This window comes from Miniopterus schreibersii, assembly GCF_964146895.1.
Source record: "Miniopterus schreibersii genome assembly, chromosome: 15".
NCBI lineage: Eukaryota > Metazoa > Chordata > Mammalia > Chiroptera > Miniopteridae > Miniopterus > Miniopterus schreibersii.
Genome location: NC_138115.1, coordinates 8,020,629 through 8,041,683, shown reverse-complemented (window position 1 = coordinate 8,041,683; position 21,055 = coordinate 8,020,629). Strand labels below are relative to the sequence as shown.

The 21,055-nt window shown below is 43.8% G+C and overlaps 1 protein-coding gene across 4 annotated transcripts in view; it reads right to left on the bottom strand.

Moving 5' to 3' along the window:
- Positions 1-21,055, bottom strand: part of ADAMTS9 (ADAM metallopeptidase with thrombospondin type 1 motif 9) — a gene marked incomplete at its 5' end in the record, with an annotated part of 155,750 nt that overhangs the window by 29,911 nt on the left and 104,784 nt on the right. For 2 of the 4 annotated variants that reach the window (XM_081159306.1, XM_081159307.1), the window contains 2 exons: positions 6,594-6,767; positions 13,402-13,569. The exons of 1 other annotated variant lie outside the window; for it this stretch is intronic. In XM_081159306.1, the coding sequence (XP_081015432.1) occupies positions 6,594-6,767; positions 13,402-13,569 (342 nt within the window). The remainder of the gene's footprint in view (positions 1-6,593; positions 6,768-13,401; positions 13,570-21,055) is intronic. One more of the 4 variants, XM_081159308.1, reaches the window with a different exon arrangement.

Here is a 21,055-nt window from a genome sequence, read left to right as displayed (position 1 = left end):
ATCACAGCACTTTTAACAATCCGCAATTTCATGGAACATGTGTGTTTGCTTGTTTTCTCTCTGTCAACTCCACCAGGGCAACTCCGTAATCTCTACTGCATCCCCAGTGCCTGGTGCCTGGCACTTTGCAGGTGCTTGATAAAGATTTGTTGAATGAATAGTAAAGAGTTAATATCTGGCCCTTGTACACACATCAAAACCTGATCACTCCCTATTGGAAACTTGAAAAAATCTTCGTAACCACTGACCAAGGACCTGCTGCTCATTTCTAACTTTTCTGTGCTAAGAAGATAAACTTGGGAATCACTCCACAGCTGATCTCAATAAAAGTTCTTAGAATCCAAATATGTATGAGCGTGGCCCGAGTCCCTGCCCTGGGCCAAACAGCTGTGGGATGGGCAGCTCTGCAAAGGCCACACAAATCCAAGCACAGCTTGTCCATGGCAATATGACAAGAAAATCAAACAGCTGTTCTTACAGGAAAACAGAAATTTGCTTGACTGTTCTAAAAGACATTCTAAAGATTTAAAGAAGAAAGGACATCAATAAGCGGGCGCTGTTTTATAATTCCTTCCTTCCTTCCCCGCTTCCTTCCAATATCTTTTTGTCCCTCCATTCATTTTATTCATTCAACAAGTGCCTTCAATGCTCTAGAAATGCTGGGGAAAACACTGATGAGTCAACTCTCTGACCCCAAACAGCTGATAACACAGATAAGGAAAACTGGCAACAACTATTCAGAGGGCTAACTGCTAAAGCAGAGTATTTTCGGGCTGCTGTGGGGAGGACCATCCGACGTGGTCATTAGTGGGGAGCTGTAATCAGCACGGGCTTCTGAGAGGAAGTGACATCATGGCTGAGGCTTGAAGGATGAACAAGGGTGACTGAAACAAGGGAAGGAACAGGGCAACCTCATTGTGATACAGAGTTGCTAGGAAGGAAAGACAGTATTCTAGGCAAAGATTTTTAAAAAAAGAAAACTTGCAAGTCCTGGGAGGTTTATTTCTTAATGCTGAGAGATGCATAACCCACATGCTAACAGTTCATATTTGATTGAAAGCCCTCTGAGGGCTATAAGAAAAATTTTATGTCAGAATAGAATACTATTAATTAATAAGTAAATCCTTCATGATCGTAATTTTCAAAGAAATTAAAAATATATATATTTTAAAAAAAAATTCAAACAGCCTTGTGAGCATTATAAGTCTAAAGTGAATGAAACAGATCCCCAAGAGGCCAACTATCTAGCCCAGAGTCTGCAGGTGCTGTTAAAAGCCCAACATTGTGGTATGGAGGCCAAGTTGAAGTGCTGGCACCTTCTGAACTTGCGTCAGGGAGCCTACAGACTAAAGAGAAGCAGCCTTTGTGGAAGGTCTGGAATGTGTGAACCCCTCACTTAATCTCACTCAATCCTCGGTATGACGCTTCAACAAAGTCCACCATATAATCCCCATTTAGCAGATGAGCTAACTGGAGCCCAGAGATTTGAAATAAGTTTCCCAGAGCCACACATCGAATCATCTTTTGTTTACAATATGGTGCTTCCAGGGCATAAACAAAACGAGACACAAATGTCATTTTTTCTCTTCTCCAATTATTTTGCCCTATATCTGAAAGTCCAGGTTCTACCCTATGGTTTCCTGAAGGCACACTGAAGCCCCTCCTCCCCACACAGCCAATAGGCCTCACCATAAACAAAAGTGGTCCACTGAGGTGCTCCAACATCATCAAGACCCACCCCCCCCCAACCACATGATTTAAGGTCTGATCACCAACCAACTGCACCAAGAATCTCATCTTTGGAAGCAGGTGGAGGTGACCACCCAGTAAAGGGAATTCTACTTTGATGCCAACCTGCAGTAAGAGGCTGACAAGCCATTACGAGGGAAATAAAATTATTCACCTCAGATGCATGGAAGACAGTGGAATATAAAGATTCAGAGCTTGTGCTCTAGGGATCAGGCTGCTGGGCTTCAAATCCCAGCCTTATTACTTGGTAAATGCATGAACTTGGATGAATTAACCTAGCTAAGCCTCAAGTTTCTCATCTTTAAGTGAGGAGAGAAATCTAATGACTCCATTAGAGAGTATGGGAAAGGTTCAATGAGGTTCTACACATAGCGCGTGGTCCGTCACTTAATGAACAATAAGATGTATGATTTTTTTTATCATCATCAATATTAGGGTCACTGCTCTATACCACTCTAGGGGAGGCCCCTGGCACTGCAGCCTACGGGAACAGCACCCCAGAGCTGTGCAGTGCACATGTGTGGCTGTATAAAACATCATGATGACACCATGTGCATATGCAGAACGTGGGCTTCTCAAGGTGGACACCTGGGTTATCGCTCCAAAAGAGGAGGGTGCCATTTGTCACATGTCTCGCGTGAAACACATATTGCCAACAAACAGGCGAGTTTTAATAGTGCACAGGGGGGAAGCAAAAGGGGAAAATGGACACTCAGAAAGCAAACAGGAGTTCTGAGCTGGCTGCCAAGGACTGCTAATAGGAAGAGAACTTGCTGAAAGTAAGGTGAGGGGGGAACCCGGCACACCCCATTCAGTGGCTCTGAGGCTGTGCCTTGGCATGCTCACTGACCCCAGGCCAAGGTGCCACTAGATGAAGGGAGCAAAGTCAAGGCACATGCCTGTCCCAAGTAGGTATCAGGTAAAATGTCGCAGAGTGAGTGGGTGAGAGAGGAGGTGAGAGGAAGAAAGGAGGTGAGAGCCCAAAGGAAAGAGAGGACTGCGAACAATGGAACCATCAGGAGGGCGCAGGAGAGGGCAGGACAAGGTTGGGAAGCTAAATCCCCACACATGTTAAAACTGCTTTTCTAAAAAAAAGAGGAAAATCCCATTTAAAACTGTATCAAAAAAGAGTAAAACAACTAGGAATAAATGTATTCAAGGAGGTGAGAGATCAGTACACTGAAAACTGTAAGACACTGTTGAAAGAATTGGAAGAAAACACAAATAAATGAAAAGATATTCTGTGCTCATGGACTGGAAGAATTAATATTGCTAAAATGTCCACACTACCCAAAGCAATCTACAGGTTTCATGCAATCTTATCAAAATTACAAAGGCATTTTTCACAGAAATAAAAAAATCCTAAAATTAGTATGTAAATTCACCCACAAGAGATCCCCGAATTGCCAAAGCAATCTCGAGAAAGAAGAACAAAGCTGGAGGCATCATACTTCTTGATTTCAGTCTATATCACAAAGCTATAGTAATCAAAATAGTATGGTATTGGCATAAAAAAAGACACACAGATCAATGGAAAAAAATAGAGAACCTAGAAATAAACTCACACAGATACATGATAGGGTAATTTATGACAAAGGAGCCAAGGCTATACAAAGGGGAAAGGATAGTCTCTTCAATAAAAATGGTGTTGGGAAAACTGCAAAGGAATGAAACTAGACCCCCAACCTTATACCTTACACAAAAATCAATTCAAAATGGATTAACGACTTGAATATAACACCTGAAATCATAAAACTCCTAGGAGAAAACAGAGGGTTTCTTGACATCAGTCTTGGCAATGATTTTTTGGATTGACACCAAAACCAGAGGCAACAAAAGCAAAATTAAACAAGTAGGACTACATTAAACTGAAAATGAGCAAAGGATCCAAACAGACACGTCTCAAAAGAAGACATACAAATGGCCAGCAGATATACGAAAAGGTGGTTGACATCACTAATCATCAGGGAACTGTAAATCAAAACCACACTGAGATAACACCTCACACCTGTCAGAGTGGCTGCCATCCACGAGACAGGCACTAACAAGTGTTGGCGAGGCTGCGGAGAAAGGGGAACCCACATGCATTGCTGCTGGGAGTGTGAATTGCTGCAGCCATTATGGAAAACAGTATGAAGGTTCCTCAAACAATTAAAAACAGCTCCCGTATGACCCAGCAACTCCACTTCTAGGTATTTATCCAAAGGAAATGAAATCACTAACTCAAAAAAATATATGCACCCCCATGTTCATTGCAGCATTATTTGCAATAGCTAAGATATGGAAGCCACCTAAGTGTCTATTAATGAATCAATGGATAAGAAAAATATGGCGCATATATATATATATAGACACACACATATATACATATACATATATATGTGTGTATCTATATATATAATGGAATACAACTCACCCATAAAAAAGGAAATCTTACCATCTGTGACAACACGGATGCACCTTGAGGGCACTATGGTGATATAGATCAGACAGAGAAAGACAAATACCATATGATCTCACTTATATGTGGAATCTTAAAAAACCAAACATAAATACAGAGAACAGATTGGTGGTTGCCAGAGGTGGCAGGGGGTGCAGGGTGGGTGGGAAGTGGGTGAATGGGTGAAGCTGGTCACCAGGTACAAACCTCAGCCCTGGCTGGGTAGCTCAGCTGGTTAGAGTGTCGTTTCAAAACGCCAATGTTGTGGGTTTGACCCCCGGTCAGGGCAACACAGGAATCGACCAATGAATGCATAAATAAGTGGAACAACAAATCGATGTTTCTCTCTCCCTCCATATCCCCCTCTCTCTCTATAAAAATCAATTTTTTTAAAAAAGGTACAAACTTCAGTTATAAGATAAATACGGTCTGGGGATGTAATGTACAGCATGGTCGCTATAGTTAACAACATCATATCATATATTTAAAATTTGCTGAAAGTAGATCTTAAAACTTATCACAAGAAAAATAATTTATAAGCATGGGAGGTGATGGGTATTAACTATAACATAGCTATTTTTAATAATAACTAAACTTACTGTGGTAATTATTTTGTAATATACACATATATTAAATCATTATGTTTTCACCGAAAATGAATACAATGTTATAGGTCAATTATATCTCAATAAAACTGGAAAAAGTGGCATTGCCACAGTACTTGTGTAAAATAATAAAAAAAAAGAATGCAGTATAGTATCTCATAATGGTTTCAGAGAATAAACTTAGGATCGAGTCTTGCTTCTTCCACTTGCTAGGTATGTGGTGCTTGGGCAAATGACATTGGCTGTCCAAACCTCAGTTTTCTTGACTGCAAAGTGGGGTAATAATAATACTCACTTGTTCTAGCGGCTGCAAAGACTAAGTAAGATGATGAACATAAAGCACTTAGCCCAGTGCGGGGCACGATTTCCCCGTTCTAAAAACCATTCCTGGTGGGAAATTTCTGTCTTATCCATATCTCTGAACCTTTATGGCATACACTTTTTTTTTTAAGTTAAATTTATTGGGGTAACATTGGTTAATAGCATTATATGAATTTCAGGTGTACCACTTATAATACAGCACCTGTATACTGTATTGGGTGCTCACCACCCAAAGCCTAGCCCCCTCACATCACCATTTATTTGACCCCCCCACCCCTTTCACCCTCCCCCACCTCCCTCCCCTCTGGTAACCACCATTCTGTTGTCTGTATCTATGAGTTTGCTTTTTGTTTGTTTTATTAGTTTGTTGCTTTCAGTTTTATATTCCACATATCAGTGAAATTATATGGCTCTTGTACTTTTGCACCTGACTTATTTTGTTTAGCATAATGCTCTCAAGATCCAGCCATGTTGTCACAAATGGCAATAGTTCACCTTTTTATGGCTGAGTACTATTCCATTGTATACACAGGAGTGAGCAAAAGTAGGTTTACAGTTGTGAGTACGTGAAAAAGTTTATTCTTACATTATTATTTATTAATTATTTTATTATTTATTTGTAATACAGCTGTAAACCTACTTTTGTCCACCCTTGTATATGTGCCACATCTTTATCTAATCATCTGTCGAAGGACACTTGGGTTGTTTCCACGTCTTGGTTATTGTGGATAACAGCATGCATTTTCTATTTCCTTAAATGTCAGCAGACATGGCCTTGCTTCCTAAAGCTTTCCCCCCTTTCCTACAATCCAGTCTTCTGTTCTCATACACAGGAGAGGTCACCTCTTACTCATGTCTTGCTTTCCTAGCTAGACGTTTCCCCAGGGACATTTCGGGTATTATTTAACTGGGCATTAACATTAAACATTAACATTTTCTTTAACCAAATATTAAGTGGGAGAGAAACAAATCTGCCTATTTCTGCATCAACGGAGCAGTTCTTCAGATTCCACCGTTTTTAATGCTGAAATACTTCACTACTTAATCAGGATTTCCAGTGAGTGCCTGTCATCTACCTGACAGCCAAGCCCTGGACGGAGGGAGAGCTCAGAGGAGTCCTCGCTTGAGTCTGTGGCTGTCGGCACTAATACAGAACGACCAAGGCTGGACACACATATTTGAAATATTTGGTCCATTCCCCCCGTCCTGTGACAGTTATCTGTACGCATTTGGCCTAAGGCCTGTTAAGGTTTCCCGGGAGGCAGCCAGACTAGAAACATTCAAGGACGTAGACAGAGGAATTGTGCAAAAGGAGGAGCCATCCCTCCCCGGTGGGAGTCAGCTGCCCGCCTCCGACCGCAAGCCTTTGGGCCAGAGCCAGCCTTGTCACCGCGCTTCAAGGCTTCACAGGGGATGGTTGTGATAGCAAGGGGCTGAGCAAAATGCCCGGCAGGTGCCCACCTCATGGCTCTACTTACTTCTTGCCATTCCTCTGCCCTCCACGCGTAGAGAGGGCAGGGCGGGGCTTGGCAGGTGCGCTCCGCCGCGGGCCTGCTGTAGGGGCTGCACTCGGTCTCTCGGGCTGCCTTGCGGGCTCCCGCCTGACAGCCCACATTCCTCCGCTGCACGCCTTGGCCGCAGGACACGGAGCACTGGGAAGACAGAGCGCGTAAGTGGGGGCTTTGGGTCACTGGGTGTGGAGGGGGCAGGGGGGTCACAGGCCTGGGGAACGCACCCTAACCCAACGTCTTTCACAGCTATCACAAGGGTTTCTAATGTTTAACGAACAAGACCCAAGGTAAGGTCTTAAATTTGCAAACTCACTACCTGCCCATGTCGGTGAGTGAGGAAGGGGTTGAAGTTTTGGGAATCTCTAAAGTTTGCAAAACTTTTAGGATGACAGAAGGGGTTGGGAGAGATCATTAGGAAACATTTAGTACAACCTAGAAATAGAGCTGCCCCGTGAAATGAGAATCCCAAGTGGTTTCTATCCTGGACGACGTGAGGCACTTGACGATTGGAGCTACGGCTTCTACGAGAATAATTTCTTGGCAGGTTAAAAGTATAACCCAAGGAGAGTACCTCACTGAAACTTTTAGGACCTTGTAAGTAGAATTACCTTCTCCAGGCTCTTCCTTTTTCTATTCCCAGAGATGGACAATTTTTTTTTTTTAAAATTATATAATTCACTAAAACATTTCTGTCTCTCTACAACCTAAGATGAATATATAAGAATAAAAGCTGACAAGGAAGCCCATTTCCTCAGGCCTAGTGTTTCAGCTCTTGAAAAATACTCTTAATCAGGCTGAACCATTTGGTTGACCAAGTTGCAAAACACCACATTAAATCTGCAATTAACTTTCCTCTAAATTAATTTTTTAATGGTTTCCTCATTGCTGGATTTTATAATCTCACTCTTGGGTAAGCCAAGAATTATAGTCTTTATTAAGGCTTGACAGTCAGAAACTAAAGGCACCGTTTGATTGGGAAGAACAGCATATTATTACCCTTAGCTATTTAAAATTTTTACCAAGTTTTTATGATCGCTCAGGCTCCATTAATTTGTCTGGCATTGAGAAAACAAGTTTAACATACACTAAAGCCATATTCCCAAGAGGAAGTCTTCATAAAGAAGAGAATCATGCTCTTTTAAATTAGAAAGAAGTTCTTGTCCAATTAACCTGCAGTAGGTAGGACTCATCTCACTCTGAGCGAATGGAAATTTACTATCACGTACACCCACTGGACTCTGCTGAATATTATTGCCATTTCAAATTGTAAGAAAATAGATGATAACTATGCAGAAGGCAGCCCAGGAAATCCTATCATTCCAGATGAGTCCATGCCAGGAGGAGCTCAAATGTTCCCATCAAAGTTAGCAGGAAAGGAACTATCCAGGAGCAACATAGCTGCTATTGTTTGGGTTTTAATTGTGTTAATTGGATTGAGTGAGTTTGTGACCCACAGAAACCAGACTTTTAAAGTCATTATATCCTGGTGGGACAGGGCCTGCCTGAACACAAGTGACTGCCTTGTCCACAGAGAATGGCCATATGATGCTATGGGAGCCCATGTACAATATTTCCCATTGGCTGCACTGGAAATGAACAAAGGGGACCACGGGAGAGTTAGGCACGAATAACAGAAACATCAAACACTGTCATCGCCAACAAATAACAACCACCAAGAAACTTTTTGGCTAATTGAATTTGGGGTCTAAAATATAAAGTAGTACACTTCTAGAACAATGCATCCGAATGGAAATACAAAGCAAGAAAAAGAACAGTTACATAAACAAATTTGAGTTGGACACAAGTCTGATAGACAGGTGTCCCCGTCCCCCAAATGTATATGCACTTTAACAGCTGACAGCTCAGTTCTGAAAATGAAGCGTGTTTTAATAAACACTGCCTTTATAATTATTCAAAGTGTGTGTATACAGTTTTTGGGGACACCCTACATATTCTAAAGCTCACAATGCTTTAATAGCCTAAAGGAAAGGGAAACGACATTAAAGACTTTCAGAACGAGCGCTCTTCAGGCGCGCAGTCAACGGAACCCCTCTTTAATGCTACTCTTACCGAGTAAATTACTTAGGGTTCAACGAAGGCAGGGGATTAAAAGCCCTGACCATGCAACATCTAAAAAATCACTTCCTACAGTGTTGGATAATTTTTCAAAGAGGCAAGCAAGGACAGAAAAGTTCAATGACGTCATATATCTTTGTGGCTTCTGATTTTTATAATGTCAAAGGCAGCTTTGAAATGACACAAAGGAGTTTCGACGTGACTGAAATGCGCAGCAAGGCACACGCTCTGCCTCCCTGCAGACTGCTCCCCGGCAACCTCCGTGCAGAATGGGGGGGCACTGCCTCAGTTCCCCTCTGGGCTCCAGGCTTCTTCCTGGGCTGTCTCAGCGGGCAACGATTTGCACACACAGCCAGCCAGGCTTGCTTGGTGAATTCTGAGAGATTTGTGCAAAAACCCCATGAATAAAGCAGCATTAAAAAGACCCCTGCGTGACCCTGCAGGTGGTGACGGTGGTGGCACGTGCACATGTGCGAGCTTAATTCTTATTCTACTTAGTGCATCTCTTAGCTTGTAGAGAAAAAAGTTAAGCAGTCTCTATGAATGTGTCCCCCGCATCCGTCCTTCCCACGCAGTCTCTCTGGGCGGGCTTGAAAGGAGATGTTTTTAGTTCCAGCTCCTGAGCCCCAGTGGGAGCGGGGCTCCCCCTCTCCGTGCTCCTTGGGGTGCAGAGCTAGTGGCAGAGCTCCCCGCCCTGCCCTGCGGGGAACTGGATGCTTACTTGCTTCCATAGATAAAAAGGATGGGTGGCAGTTCTGATGTTTGGGGACTCATAATATACACTTGAAAACCTGGAAAGAATTTTAGATACTTCCTTCCAGTATTACTGTGGTGTCATTGCTTAAAGGAGGGCCTAGCTTGAAAAATAACTATACGAACCAACTATAATAAAATAGTAATAGCAACAACAGTCAGAGCAAACTTTTACTAAGCATTGCCTATGTACCAGTCTCTAAACTAGGGTTTCTCAGCCTAGTAATCCTTCTTTGTTGGGGACTGTCCGGAACCTCATAGGAAGTCTAGCAGCACCCCTGGGCTCTACCCACTAGATGACATTGCATCTCCCTTCCTCCGCCAAGTTGTGGCAACCAAAGCTGTGTCCAGACATTGCCAAATGTCTCAAGAGGTACAAAATCGCCCTGGTTGAGAGCTTAGCTCTATGCTGAGCACTTTACATAAAATACCTTTTGTATTTTGTTAGTAAACCTTTTAGGCAGATACTCCACAAATAAATTAAGCAAAGAACAGATATAATTACTCTAACTCAAGCAAAAACAACAAAAAAACAACAGTCAAAGTAAATCCTGTCCCAGGCAATGCGCTGACTGTAGCCGCTGTGGGTTAGGATGTGGCCTCCAGCTTTAAAGTGCGGTGCTGGTTGGAGGCAGCCTCCTGCAGGGCGTCAGCTGGAGTGCGGGTGAGAAGCTGTATTCCAACAACTCAACACCACGGCTTACGGTCCGAACTCAGGCACAGTCAGGAGAGCACACAGCTACCTCTAACGCTGACCATGCGCATACGGTCTCCTCGACTCCTCAAAAGACACGAGCTCCATATTTGCCATGTTTCTCCCTTACACACTTGCAGAGTACTCCAGGACCTGACACCACAGCCACACTTGCTCGTAGTTATGACAAAAGTCCTAACCCAGGATGGCCAGCAGGCTCATGATGCAATTGCCAGTTTTCTGTTTTGGCATTAGCATTGAAGAGCTTGAAAAAAATGAATGATTTCCCTGACTCTAAGACACCACTGACTGCAAGCACAGCATTATGTGTGGATCAGTAGGAAAGGAAACAAGGGCCATTAATTAAACCCTGGCATTCCACTGACTGCGGGGCCCGCCCTGGCCACTGAGGTGACGGTGCCTCGGCACCGAAGAATGCGCCTGATTCGATTATTTATTCTTTTCATTTCTAATCTTCATTTTTAAAAAAGCCTTTCGATAGGAATAGAATAAGGTAGAAAAAAAATCACTGTGGAATGCTTCTGTATTGTGACAACACTGGTCTTTCACATTTATTGGGCTGAATCAGGAATATGATGTTGACTTTTTGTCTTAAAGTTTCATAGGCATCTAACCTTAGCTCTTGATCAAAATCATCTAAACAAATTGAACATGAACTTTTGAAAAAAAAATGCTTTAAAACTATAGTGAGGAGGTTTTCCAAGAAGAGCGTACCTTTCTTTGGAGAAATTTCCTTTACAGTTTTAAGATTTTCAAAAGATGTAGGTTGAATAAAATGTTTCACGTTAAACATCAAAACACCAATTTTAAGGGAGAGACGGTGATGATTAATCAGCACAGCAACCCTAGCCTCCTATCCCAATATTCCACGTCTTACTCTCATCAGACATTTTGACATGATGAGAAATTGCACTAATTATTTGTCCTACCTTGAAGGTGAAATGGCCAGAAAATAGCTACCAGCAGAAAACAAGGGACCAGGTATAGAATCTTCTAAATTTGTTTGCAAATGGATAACCATTACTCTCGCTGTAATATCGCAGCCTCGGGGACAGTCCTGCTTGCCACTGGGTCATTAGTGAGCCATAATCCTTCATCCTGCGGAATGTCTTTCCCCATCAACCACTGGGTCCGATTCTTTTCAGGTACACTTCTAAATCGCACAAATTGGGTTTCACCTACGCGGCACCTTGTCTTGCCTGCTATTTCATAATTCTTTTCTACAAATCAAATCAGGGCATCCTGAAGCTGGCCACGGACCATTACCTAACTGGGTTTACTCCCATCTGCTACAAAGGTAACTAACTAGACTTTTCCAAGCGGTCACTTTGAACAGGTGGGGTCTTTTCTGAGGAGGCCTTCTGATAATCCTATTACCTTAGGTTTGAAACCCCCACCCCAGGGTTCAAACCTAATCATCTCAGATTTGTGAGCAATTTTAGACTTCCCATCAGGATCACAAGATACTGAAGTAAAATTCACTCTGTGCTTACCAATAAAAAGGGAAAGGTTCTTTTAATTGCCTTTTTATTGCATGAATTGGACTTTACAATGAACATCATTTTACAGGCTCTGAACTTTAATATTCAGGACAAGGTGTGCAGAGATAAGTAGAGGCTACGGAACATAAAGAAAAGTAACCGCAGGAAAGTCTACAAAAGGACAGGCTAATTAGTGTGGTATCTTAAATAACATTAGCTGCAGCTTTTATGTGAATTGAATAGCTTCTAAAATAAAAGGCCTAGAGGTTGGAGGTGACAGTAGTCACTGAGACAACCATTAAGGATGCTAGTAGGAAGCACCAGCTTGAAACTGCATTCCTAAGGAAACCAAAGGAGCAACTAGCTCTGGCAGGGACAGATGCTTTGAGGGTTAAGTTAAAAACAAAACAAAACATGGTCATTATAGTAAAGGCCTTGAGAGGGATCAGACTCTTGTGCTGGAGAACACGTAGGGAAGTGGAATATGGGGGGGCAGGTACTGGGGACAATGATGCCAGCTCAGATTTATAAGAAAAATTCACATTTCTAGAGGAATTTTCTACTAGTCATGTAGAAATGGAGGATTCTCAGCTCCTCCCCATGTTAATACAGATGCCTTGTGCTTTTTTGGGGCCTTAGGGATCAAGGCTCAGGCTCTGGCAGAAGCAATCTAGAGGCTGCCAACCTCGAACCTCATTTTTATTGAGTATCTGCATGGTTCTCTAGTGCACAGGAGAGTCACAAATTCACTCAGCCTCCCTGAATCAAAGCCATGGAGAGAAGATGAAGAATTAAATACAGTGCATGGGAAATGGGAAGAGAAGTTCAGCCTTACTGGCTTTCAGCAGGCATCTTCAACCACACTGAGAAATGTGCAAATGTGAGTGACGAGATTTACTCTAAGGACTAGGTGCCAGGGACTTTAGTTCATGCATCCGTTGTATGTAAGTAAATAGAAATTTCGAGAGTTCCTCATTGAAATCAACAGCAAAACTCTCATGCCCATATTCTGACTAAATTACCCAATGTTTAGAATTAGTGGAGTCTAACCATAATCAGTTTCTTGGGTATTAACCCTCTCCCGCCTTCCGATACACACATCACACTCATCCAAGTTATTATTCTTGAGAGCCTATGAGATCCAAGTACGTGGCATTCAATTATTGCATTAAATCCTCATAAGAACTATATGAAGTAGGCTCAGGAAGGTTAAAAAAATCACCCAAAGTTGCATAACTAGAAAATGACAAAGAACTACTCCTCTGTCCCCTACCTCTCTTGTATACAAGTAAAAGGGCAGAGATATATTTTCTAACACTTTATATTGACATATTGAAGACCCTTTCTTTAAGAACCTCCAAGGTACATTCAGACTCAGTTCCTGTCAGGTGACTATAGTCAACCTCACTCTAGTCTGAATGAGTGGTCTTTTAAGTGGTGAATGATACTACAAATGCCATCAGTGAAGTACGAAGGGGCTGCTCTGTGCTAGACATCTGACACCTGCACCTGCTACCACTTAGGATTAATCCTCACAACCACCCGACCACCGGGATTATTCAAAGTGCCAAGGGCTGAAGCCACTTGCCCAGGGTCCCACAGCTAGTAAGTATCCTGACACTGAGCGTCTCCCTCCCAGTCCCCGAGCTCCCCTCTGAAAAACCAGAACCGGGCCCAGGAAACAAGCCCGCACGCTGGCGTCCCGTGGCCCGGAGGGAACGAAGCGGTCATAGGGAGAAGCGTTGCTCACCTGACTCCAGGCGCCAGCCTTCCACTTGGGGCATCTTCCTCCTCGGCACTTTCTGTGCCCATCTGGCTTAGCAAGGTGCTTACAGTAATCACTTTCTAAATGGCTTCCATCTTTTGCCATGCAGTAAACATTTCGTTGTTTATGCCCTCGACCACAAGAGACAGAACACTGAAATATAAAGCAATGGCAAGGTTGTTGTTTTTTAAATCACATGGAGTTTGACAAAAACCTGTGTCGTGAGATGTTAAGATCATGCCTAACAAGAGTCACCATTCCCCCTCTCCAGCGCCGTTTCGGATAAAATCTCAAGCACAACGTGGGAGGAAGGCAGCACTGGGGAAGGCTGTCCACAGCGTTGCAGCCGTGAACCTGTGGAATGCTTTGGGTCGCTCAAGACAGTGGGTAAATCTTGATGATTTAGGCCAAGAATGAAACCCAAGGGCCTGAAATTACCATGCAATTCTAATTTAAAAAACTCTTACTATAAGGACTTCTTTTCATATCTTACTTCATGCAATCTCTGACCAAGACATTCCTTCAACAGATGCCTTGTGAGTCACTGATTTGGATAAAGTTGCATTTCCAAAATACAACTGTGTCCAATTTCCTAATTAAACGATTTAAGGAAATTCTTCACCATTTTTCAGAGGATAGACTCTCATTTTCCCAGTCCACTGGGAAAGAGGGGGGAAAAGGCATGTAGAAATGGAAAGGTAAGCTGGCAGGTAAGTCTGCCAACTTCGGGAGGGAGGCACTACCTTTCAACTTTGGTCTGCAGGTTCACTGAGCTGTTTTAAATGTGACCTTGTCTGACCACATCTGAGAAACTTGACTTTGATTTCGGATTAGGTTTCTCAGAAAGGTTTAGGAATCAAAGTACCCATGGAGTCAGGACAAAAATTTGATGTGACAGCTTGTGGAATAGGCAAGAGGCTGCCCCAGTGAGCGCACCGAGATAGTCAACTTTCATGGCCTCATTAGCAATTATAGAAATCATTACCACTCGGATCATAAGCTTGCTGGCTCAGGCTTTTAAGACACATTATTTCCCAATAGAACGTTCCTGCTTTTTAGAGGGAAATGAGTTTAAGAATGAAGGAAAAAATGTAAAAATGCAATGAAAATAGATTTCAAGTGTCATTTCTTTCTATTCAATATTTCTGAATTCCTCCACTAACTTTGTGATTTTGTTAACTTAAATTACCAGAGAGCCCTTTTATGCCTAATAGATAAATAGCACCATGTAAAACATGTAGCCTAATATCAATTCAACCACTATTACCAACCAAGCATGCTCAAAGTGATACCATTCATAAACTTGCCAGGCAGGTTTTTCTAGTGAACGCAAGCCATTATAAAAATTTCAGTAGTAGCTGATAGATTAAAATATCTTAACAGGCATGGCTATGACTTTTACTTTAGGAGATGGATACATCTTCTGAATGTTATGATTTGGGGTGGTCATTCTGGAAATCTGACTAGAAACAGGTGTGGAAGGAATGAGCCCACTTTGAATATCTATACCAAAACCGAAATATCCATCATTCATCAGACAGCCTTGTGATGTGTATTAGGGCTTTGGGATATACTTCTAGAAGGCTTTTAGGATGAAGCTCCTAGAAATCTCTCTACAAACCAGCAATCTAGTGACTTGCACGCAGGTACCCCCTACTATCAGTAACTAATTTTAATATTTAAAAATGTCACTTTGACAATAAGATAATATAAGGGCACAATTAGAATTTGGGGTGAGTTCATTTGTTTATTCAACAAACATTTACTTAGCACCTACTAAATCCCAAGGATTATGCAATGTGTTGGGCATACAGTGATGAACAAAACCGATATAATCCCTTCCCTCATAAAGCTTATAGACCAGTGAGGGAGAACAACAATTATCAAGTGATGACAAAAATAAATATATGCTTATTTACCGAGAAGAGTGTTATGAAAGAACCATCTGGAGTGGTTAGAAGAGGGCCCCCCGAGACATCCCCTGGAGCACAGGCAGAGCTCACAGGTCATAATGATGTATTTGGATTTTTTTCTGCATGCAATGGGAAATCGCTGAAGAGTTTTAAGTCGGGTAAGACATGGTCTCATTTTTGTTTCAAAAATTCTACCTTGACTACTGAGTGAACCATAGGTGGGAATACATGTGTGAGTGGAAATATGAAAACTGCTCAGGAAGCTATTGCATTTGTCTGGACAAGAGGTGACAGTGGCTTAGATTAGGGTGCAGAGTGTTGGGGTGGGAGGTTGGTGGATTGAAAACATTTTTTGAGGTGGAAATGATAGCACCTGGTGGATGAGCTGTGGGGTGGAGGGGAGAAGGCAGAGTCAAGGATGACTCCCAAGTCCCTAGTATGGGCGACAGGATGGATGACACTGATGGAGATGCGAAAACACTGGGAGTCGAGGATATGTTTACTCGTAGGAAAGAGGCTGGGCTTAAAGGATATAACTCATGGATGGTAAATGTGGGTGATTAATCAGATGAACATGGGTGAACTTAAAGCAAGTCCATGCTTAGGGATAATCATTTCAATATACAAACAGTACAAACAAACTGTCCCTTAATATTGAGAGGAAGCAGGGAGCTGATAGAAATACTGACTTAATAATCTGCAGTGGTCATCAGAAGAGTCTAAAAGTAGGCAGCAATCTTCAGAGGCAGGATTAGAAAAGGCACAGCTTTCTCACGTTACTTATCTGACTTGAAATGTATTATCTCATTTAATCATCCAATAAACATAGAGCTAGGTGCTATAATGGGAGACAATTGGTGTTTTCAAACTAGGGTAACCACAGTGCTTTATGTATACTCTGCCCCCTGGGGTAACCACAGTGCTTTAGGTATACTTTGTCCAGCACCAGAGGACAGATGTCTGTCGGGAACAGTCACAGCACAATGAAAATAGTTACATTGCCAACATCACTGACAGTGCATCTGAGGTCTACCCAGCATCGTCTTGCCCACGAGAGAGATGAGTGAAGCAGTTTCTAAGTATCTTGCCTTAAAGATCGTTTGCTGTCTGGATTAGCTACGTCCCATCCACTCTTATGTGCATTTTCTTATTTGGGGACCTGAATGGAACTGACTAGGAAAAAAGAATGCAATACTTTAGCATGACTCACCGCACACAGTATTGCCTAGAATTGTTAAGATCCTAAAGCAATTAGAAAATTCTCCAGGTATCTAATCTGATAGAAAACACCTTGCATTTTATGCTTTCTAATTTACCAATGAAAAAAAGCAGCTGCTCGTGGAAATTTTCATAGCCAACAGTTTATTAATGGGTCTATTATGCCTTCATAAAGAAGCTGTGATTTTGATAATCAAATTAACACAGGTTTCAGCTCTTATATTGTGAGGGAAATTTCCATCTCTGATCTTGTCCAGTCCTTTCCCAGGCACTGACTTTTAAAAAATTTTTTATATTTAACATCTCATTTATTAATTTATTTTATTGTTCAAAATATTACATATGTCCTCTTTACCCCCCATTTACCCTTTCTACCCCCTCCCCACCCCTGTCCCCAGTCCCTCACCACACTATTGTCCGTGTCCTTGGGTTATGCATATATGCATATCAATTCTTTGGTTAATCTCCCCCCCACCCCCACCTTCCCTCTGAGATTCGTCAGTCTGATCCCTGCTCCATGTCACTGAATTTATTTTGTTCATCAGTTTACTAAGTTCTTTAGATTCCTCATATAAGTGAGATCCTGTGATGTCTGACTTTGTCTGCCGGGCACTGACTTTTGCATAGACGTGCGTCACTGAGAGAACAGTTAAATTTAGTGCGTCACCCAGAACATGTTATTTATTGGCTACACATCTGAGGGCTCTTGCTCTGGGAAATATCTAATTCCTTATATTTGCAGCTAAAATAGCCTCCTAGTTTCCCAATAGAAATGTGAGTTTTTTCTCTGGGGAAATGACGCAAGTTGCTTAGGAGAAAGATCTGCCCACCCCCACCTTGGAGCAGACTCCCGGACAGCGTCACCTCTGCCTGCTCCTCACATCAAGGTCCACAGCTCACGCCTGGCTGCGGGCCTTTGTTTCTGTGAGGCCTTTCAAAGGGCACGTTTAACGCGGACCTTTGTTCAGATGTTGCTGCAACACCTGCCACAAACTAAGGTCTAAGAGTTTGAAATCCTTGCATCTCAGCTCTGCCGGGAAAACAAGACTCGAGGCGTGGGCAGCCTGCTCATAACCCGTCCCTGGGGCTTGCATGCTCTTGAGTGGCAGCTCCAGCGTGGATTTGGGTGTGGTGTGCTGTCCCGGCCTTACGGCCATCGGCCCTTTCACTTATATTGAGGGGCATGGTCTCTCGGTCATCGAGAAGCTGGCAAACACCCCCAGTGTGTCTGCCTGGAAGAGAAGGGCTGAGACCTAACAAGAATCAGATCCCACAGCTGCGGAGGCTGCGGAGGACCTGGGCATCCAAACGAAGGTGGAGGATCGCCGCTGGTAAGGGCTGGCCAGGATCACAGCAGGCGTCAGGGGAGAGGGGGGAGGTCAGGACAGCTTCTCAGCGGGGCTGGAAGGTGGGGGGGCGGAGATGAGTGGGTGGAGTGTGACTCAGGACCAGCTGGGTTACAGCGGACGCCTCATACAGGTGGGTTAACAAATGGTCCAGGAGGAGGGCCTGGGAGAGCACCTGGGCACCATTCTTTATATGCAGGTGATTCTCATCTCCAAGCGATTTAGACACTTGAGAGTCTGTAAACATGAAATATGTCTCAGAGATTGCTGATCAACTCGTCCATGTTTCCCAGCACAGGATTGGCTGACGGCAAGGGAGAGGTCAGGACACTGACAGGCCACAGAGGGTCACATACCCGCAGCCATTAAGTCAAGACTCTCCCAGTCTTAGGATTTTTGACAACTGGGTAGCTAACCATCACTTCGAGACTGGTGGGCAAAGTTCAGTTTTGAGACAGGAGACCTTGCAATTATTATTCAAGGCCTTTCTCTGTGATCCTCTAAAATATGAAAACAACATCTCCATCACTTCATTTAAAAATGTTCAGTTGTGCCTTTTCATAACAATAACCAGCTCTTCTTGATTCTACTCTCATTTGACCTTGTTTACCAAAACAAAGCCAAGCCTCATCTGGAAAGTATTTCATTAGATAACGCAACGCTTGCACTCAGGTTCAGGGCTGCCTTTGCTAGTGACGGTGACGCATGAAGTGAGTATTGTGCGAGCATCACACCAGTGGGAAAGGCAAAGGGATACCGGCCCGTACCTACCGCTACACTGAACAAAGACAGTGAGCACAAGGATACAGATCTAAGAATCAAAATTTCAAATACTACTCAAAGCAAGGCCTGGAAAACCACAGGGCTTGTCTCATAGCAAAAAGTTAGCTATGACTCACACATTATCTACTGTCTTCCACACAGCAAACATGTATGGAAATGAATGAACCCACGAAACCTGTAGCCGCTGCAAGCATGTACTATAAATGAAAGGTCATGTTTTCCTAAAGGTCACAGGTAAAACCGCCTGGAAGCTGCCCTGTGGTGCTGCTGCTGAGCGGATCTAGCACAAGTTATTTAGATTCAGAGAGGCCTCCCCAAAAGCACTCCTTCCACTGCAGCAAAACTGTTAGAAAGCACACTAGCTGCCTTCTACTGAACTCTCACCGCAAGTGGGAAACGGGGCTGAAGGACCCCGACTTCGCTGAATCCCAGCAGCAACCTTGTGGGTCAGGCACTGATGGGGTCCCTTTTTACAGATAAGGAGACTGAGGTTTAAAGAGGTGACGCCACTTGCCTAGGCTCACAGAGAGGAAGCAAGGGAGTCGGCCTTCAAATCCAGACGCCTGTCTGCTGAGCCGCCGTCTTCTCCCCCAGGCTATCCTGAAAAGAGGGCCTGGCCGCTCAGCTCTGCTTACCCAGGGTGACAGCAGACAGCAAGGGCCTCAGAGAAATGTTTCTGAAGACTGTTTTAGAGACCTCGGATTCCTTGGTTCCCCAAGCGGAGAGTAACTATGCAACGTTAGTCCTGTGACTGTAATACTTTCTTCCCAACACTGTTAGCACCCTGGGGAGAAAGGCATCGGGAAGAGCAGACCTACAGTGGCATTGGTAAAGGGCCACATTTCCCTGTGGCCAAAGTCACACCCTGCTTTCTCTTGGCCATTTTTCAGGGTTCGTTTGCCCTCTGGGGCCTGCTGATGCCACCTGGTGAGTGATCACATCTGTTCACTGGAAGGGCTCTGTGCGGTCAGGAACGGAAGGCTGCAGACTGAATTTTGGCCTGCTGTTTCACCAAGAACGAATCTCTCAAACGCCCGAGCCATAGAGCATCTCAAGTCTTTTCAGTCCCTCTATTTATTTTACAAATTCAGCACTAGAGGAAAGGACACATGGCAAGCTCACGGTCACACAGGGAGGGAGGACTACACGGAGCCGCAGGACTGTGCTCCCCTGTCCCCAGCCCACACTGCGCTGCCCGCCACACTGGGGATCTGTGGCCGGCTGCGGTGTCGGGCTGTTCCTATTCCAAGTCAGTGCTGCTCACAAACAGCCAGCAGGACAGACAGGGACGAGAGAGGCTGCACCTCTGGCTTTGACAGACAGTAAACACCGGCAGGAATGAGAGCGCCACAACCCGTGGTTCCGAGGTGCCAGTTGGTGCCAGGGTGGGTGTGCACGTGCCAGCGCAGGAAGCCGCAGCTCGCGGCCTTCACCTTGCTCGAGGTGCAGCGTCTCAGGCACAGGTTTTGACAGACCGAGGCTGCAGTGCCATCTGCCAGTTTTCTCTGGTGCCAGTTGGGGCAAGTGACTTAACCTTTCTCAGCTGAGATCTGTTCTGTGAAATGGAGACGGCAGCACTGTCTGTACTCAACGGAGTTGCGCACAATTAAGCGAGACAATGCAAGCAGCCAGCTCTTCGTGCTTTGGCCAAACCGCATAAAAATCAACACACGTTCACTATCACCATGACTACTCATCGGAGTCTTTTACACTATCTCTTAACATACAGTCAAAAAGGTGGGTATTTTTAAAAATATATGGTAACTAATGGAACCTAAGATTAACATTCTAACCCAGGCTTTGCTGGGTGAAGGAGGGACTCAATCGGGCAAAGTCTGACCCATGTGAATGGGGAAGGGCTTTCCTTTAAAAGGTCAGAGAGACGCACAGAGCCGCATAAATGCTGAATTCCTTCCCTGCCGAGGTGCCCTTTTCACTTACAGACAATCCCTCACTAGCACTGTCCCTTCCAAGCACAGAACACGGGAATACGAGTAACAGAAGGAAGGACCACAGCTCTTTTCTGCTCCACCATTTCCTGCTCAGACTATTGTCTCAACAGCTACTTATGTTTCTCATGTGTTTTTATTGTATTTTTTCTTAAATGCTCCGAAACATAGACGCAGCATCAGTAATCATCATTACCGAGTACATATCCGCTCCCGTCCTTGCTCTGCTCAGCTTAGTTCTTTGTCAAAAAAACACATCTTATCGGCCGATGTGACACATTTGGGGATTTTTTATAGAGTCTCTCACAACACAAGAATGGCTCTGAATGGGGGCACCAGGGAACCACAATGACTTAGGAGGAAGGAGAGGAAGCTTTGCCAGGAAACAAGGGCCATGACTTCGGGGCGTAACGCCAGTGTTGACAGGCCC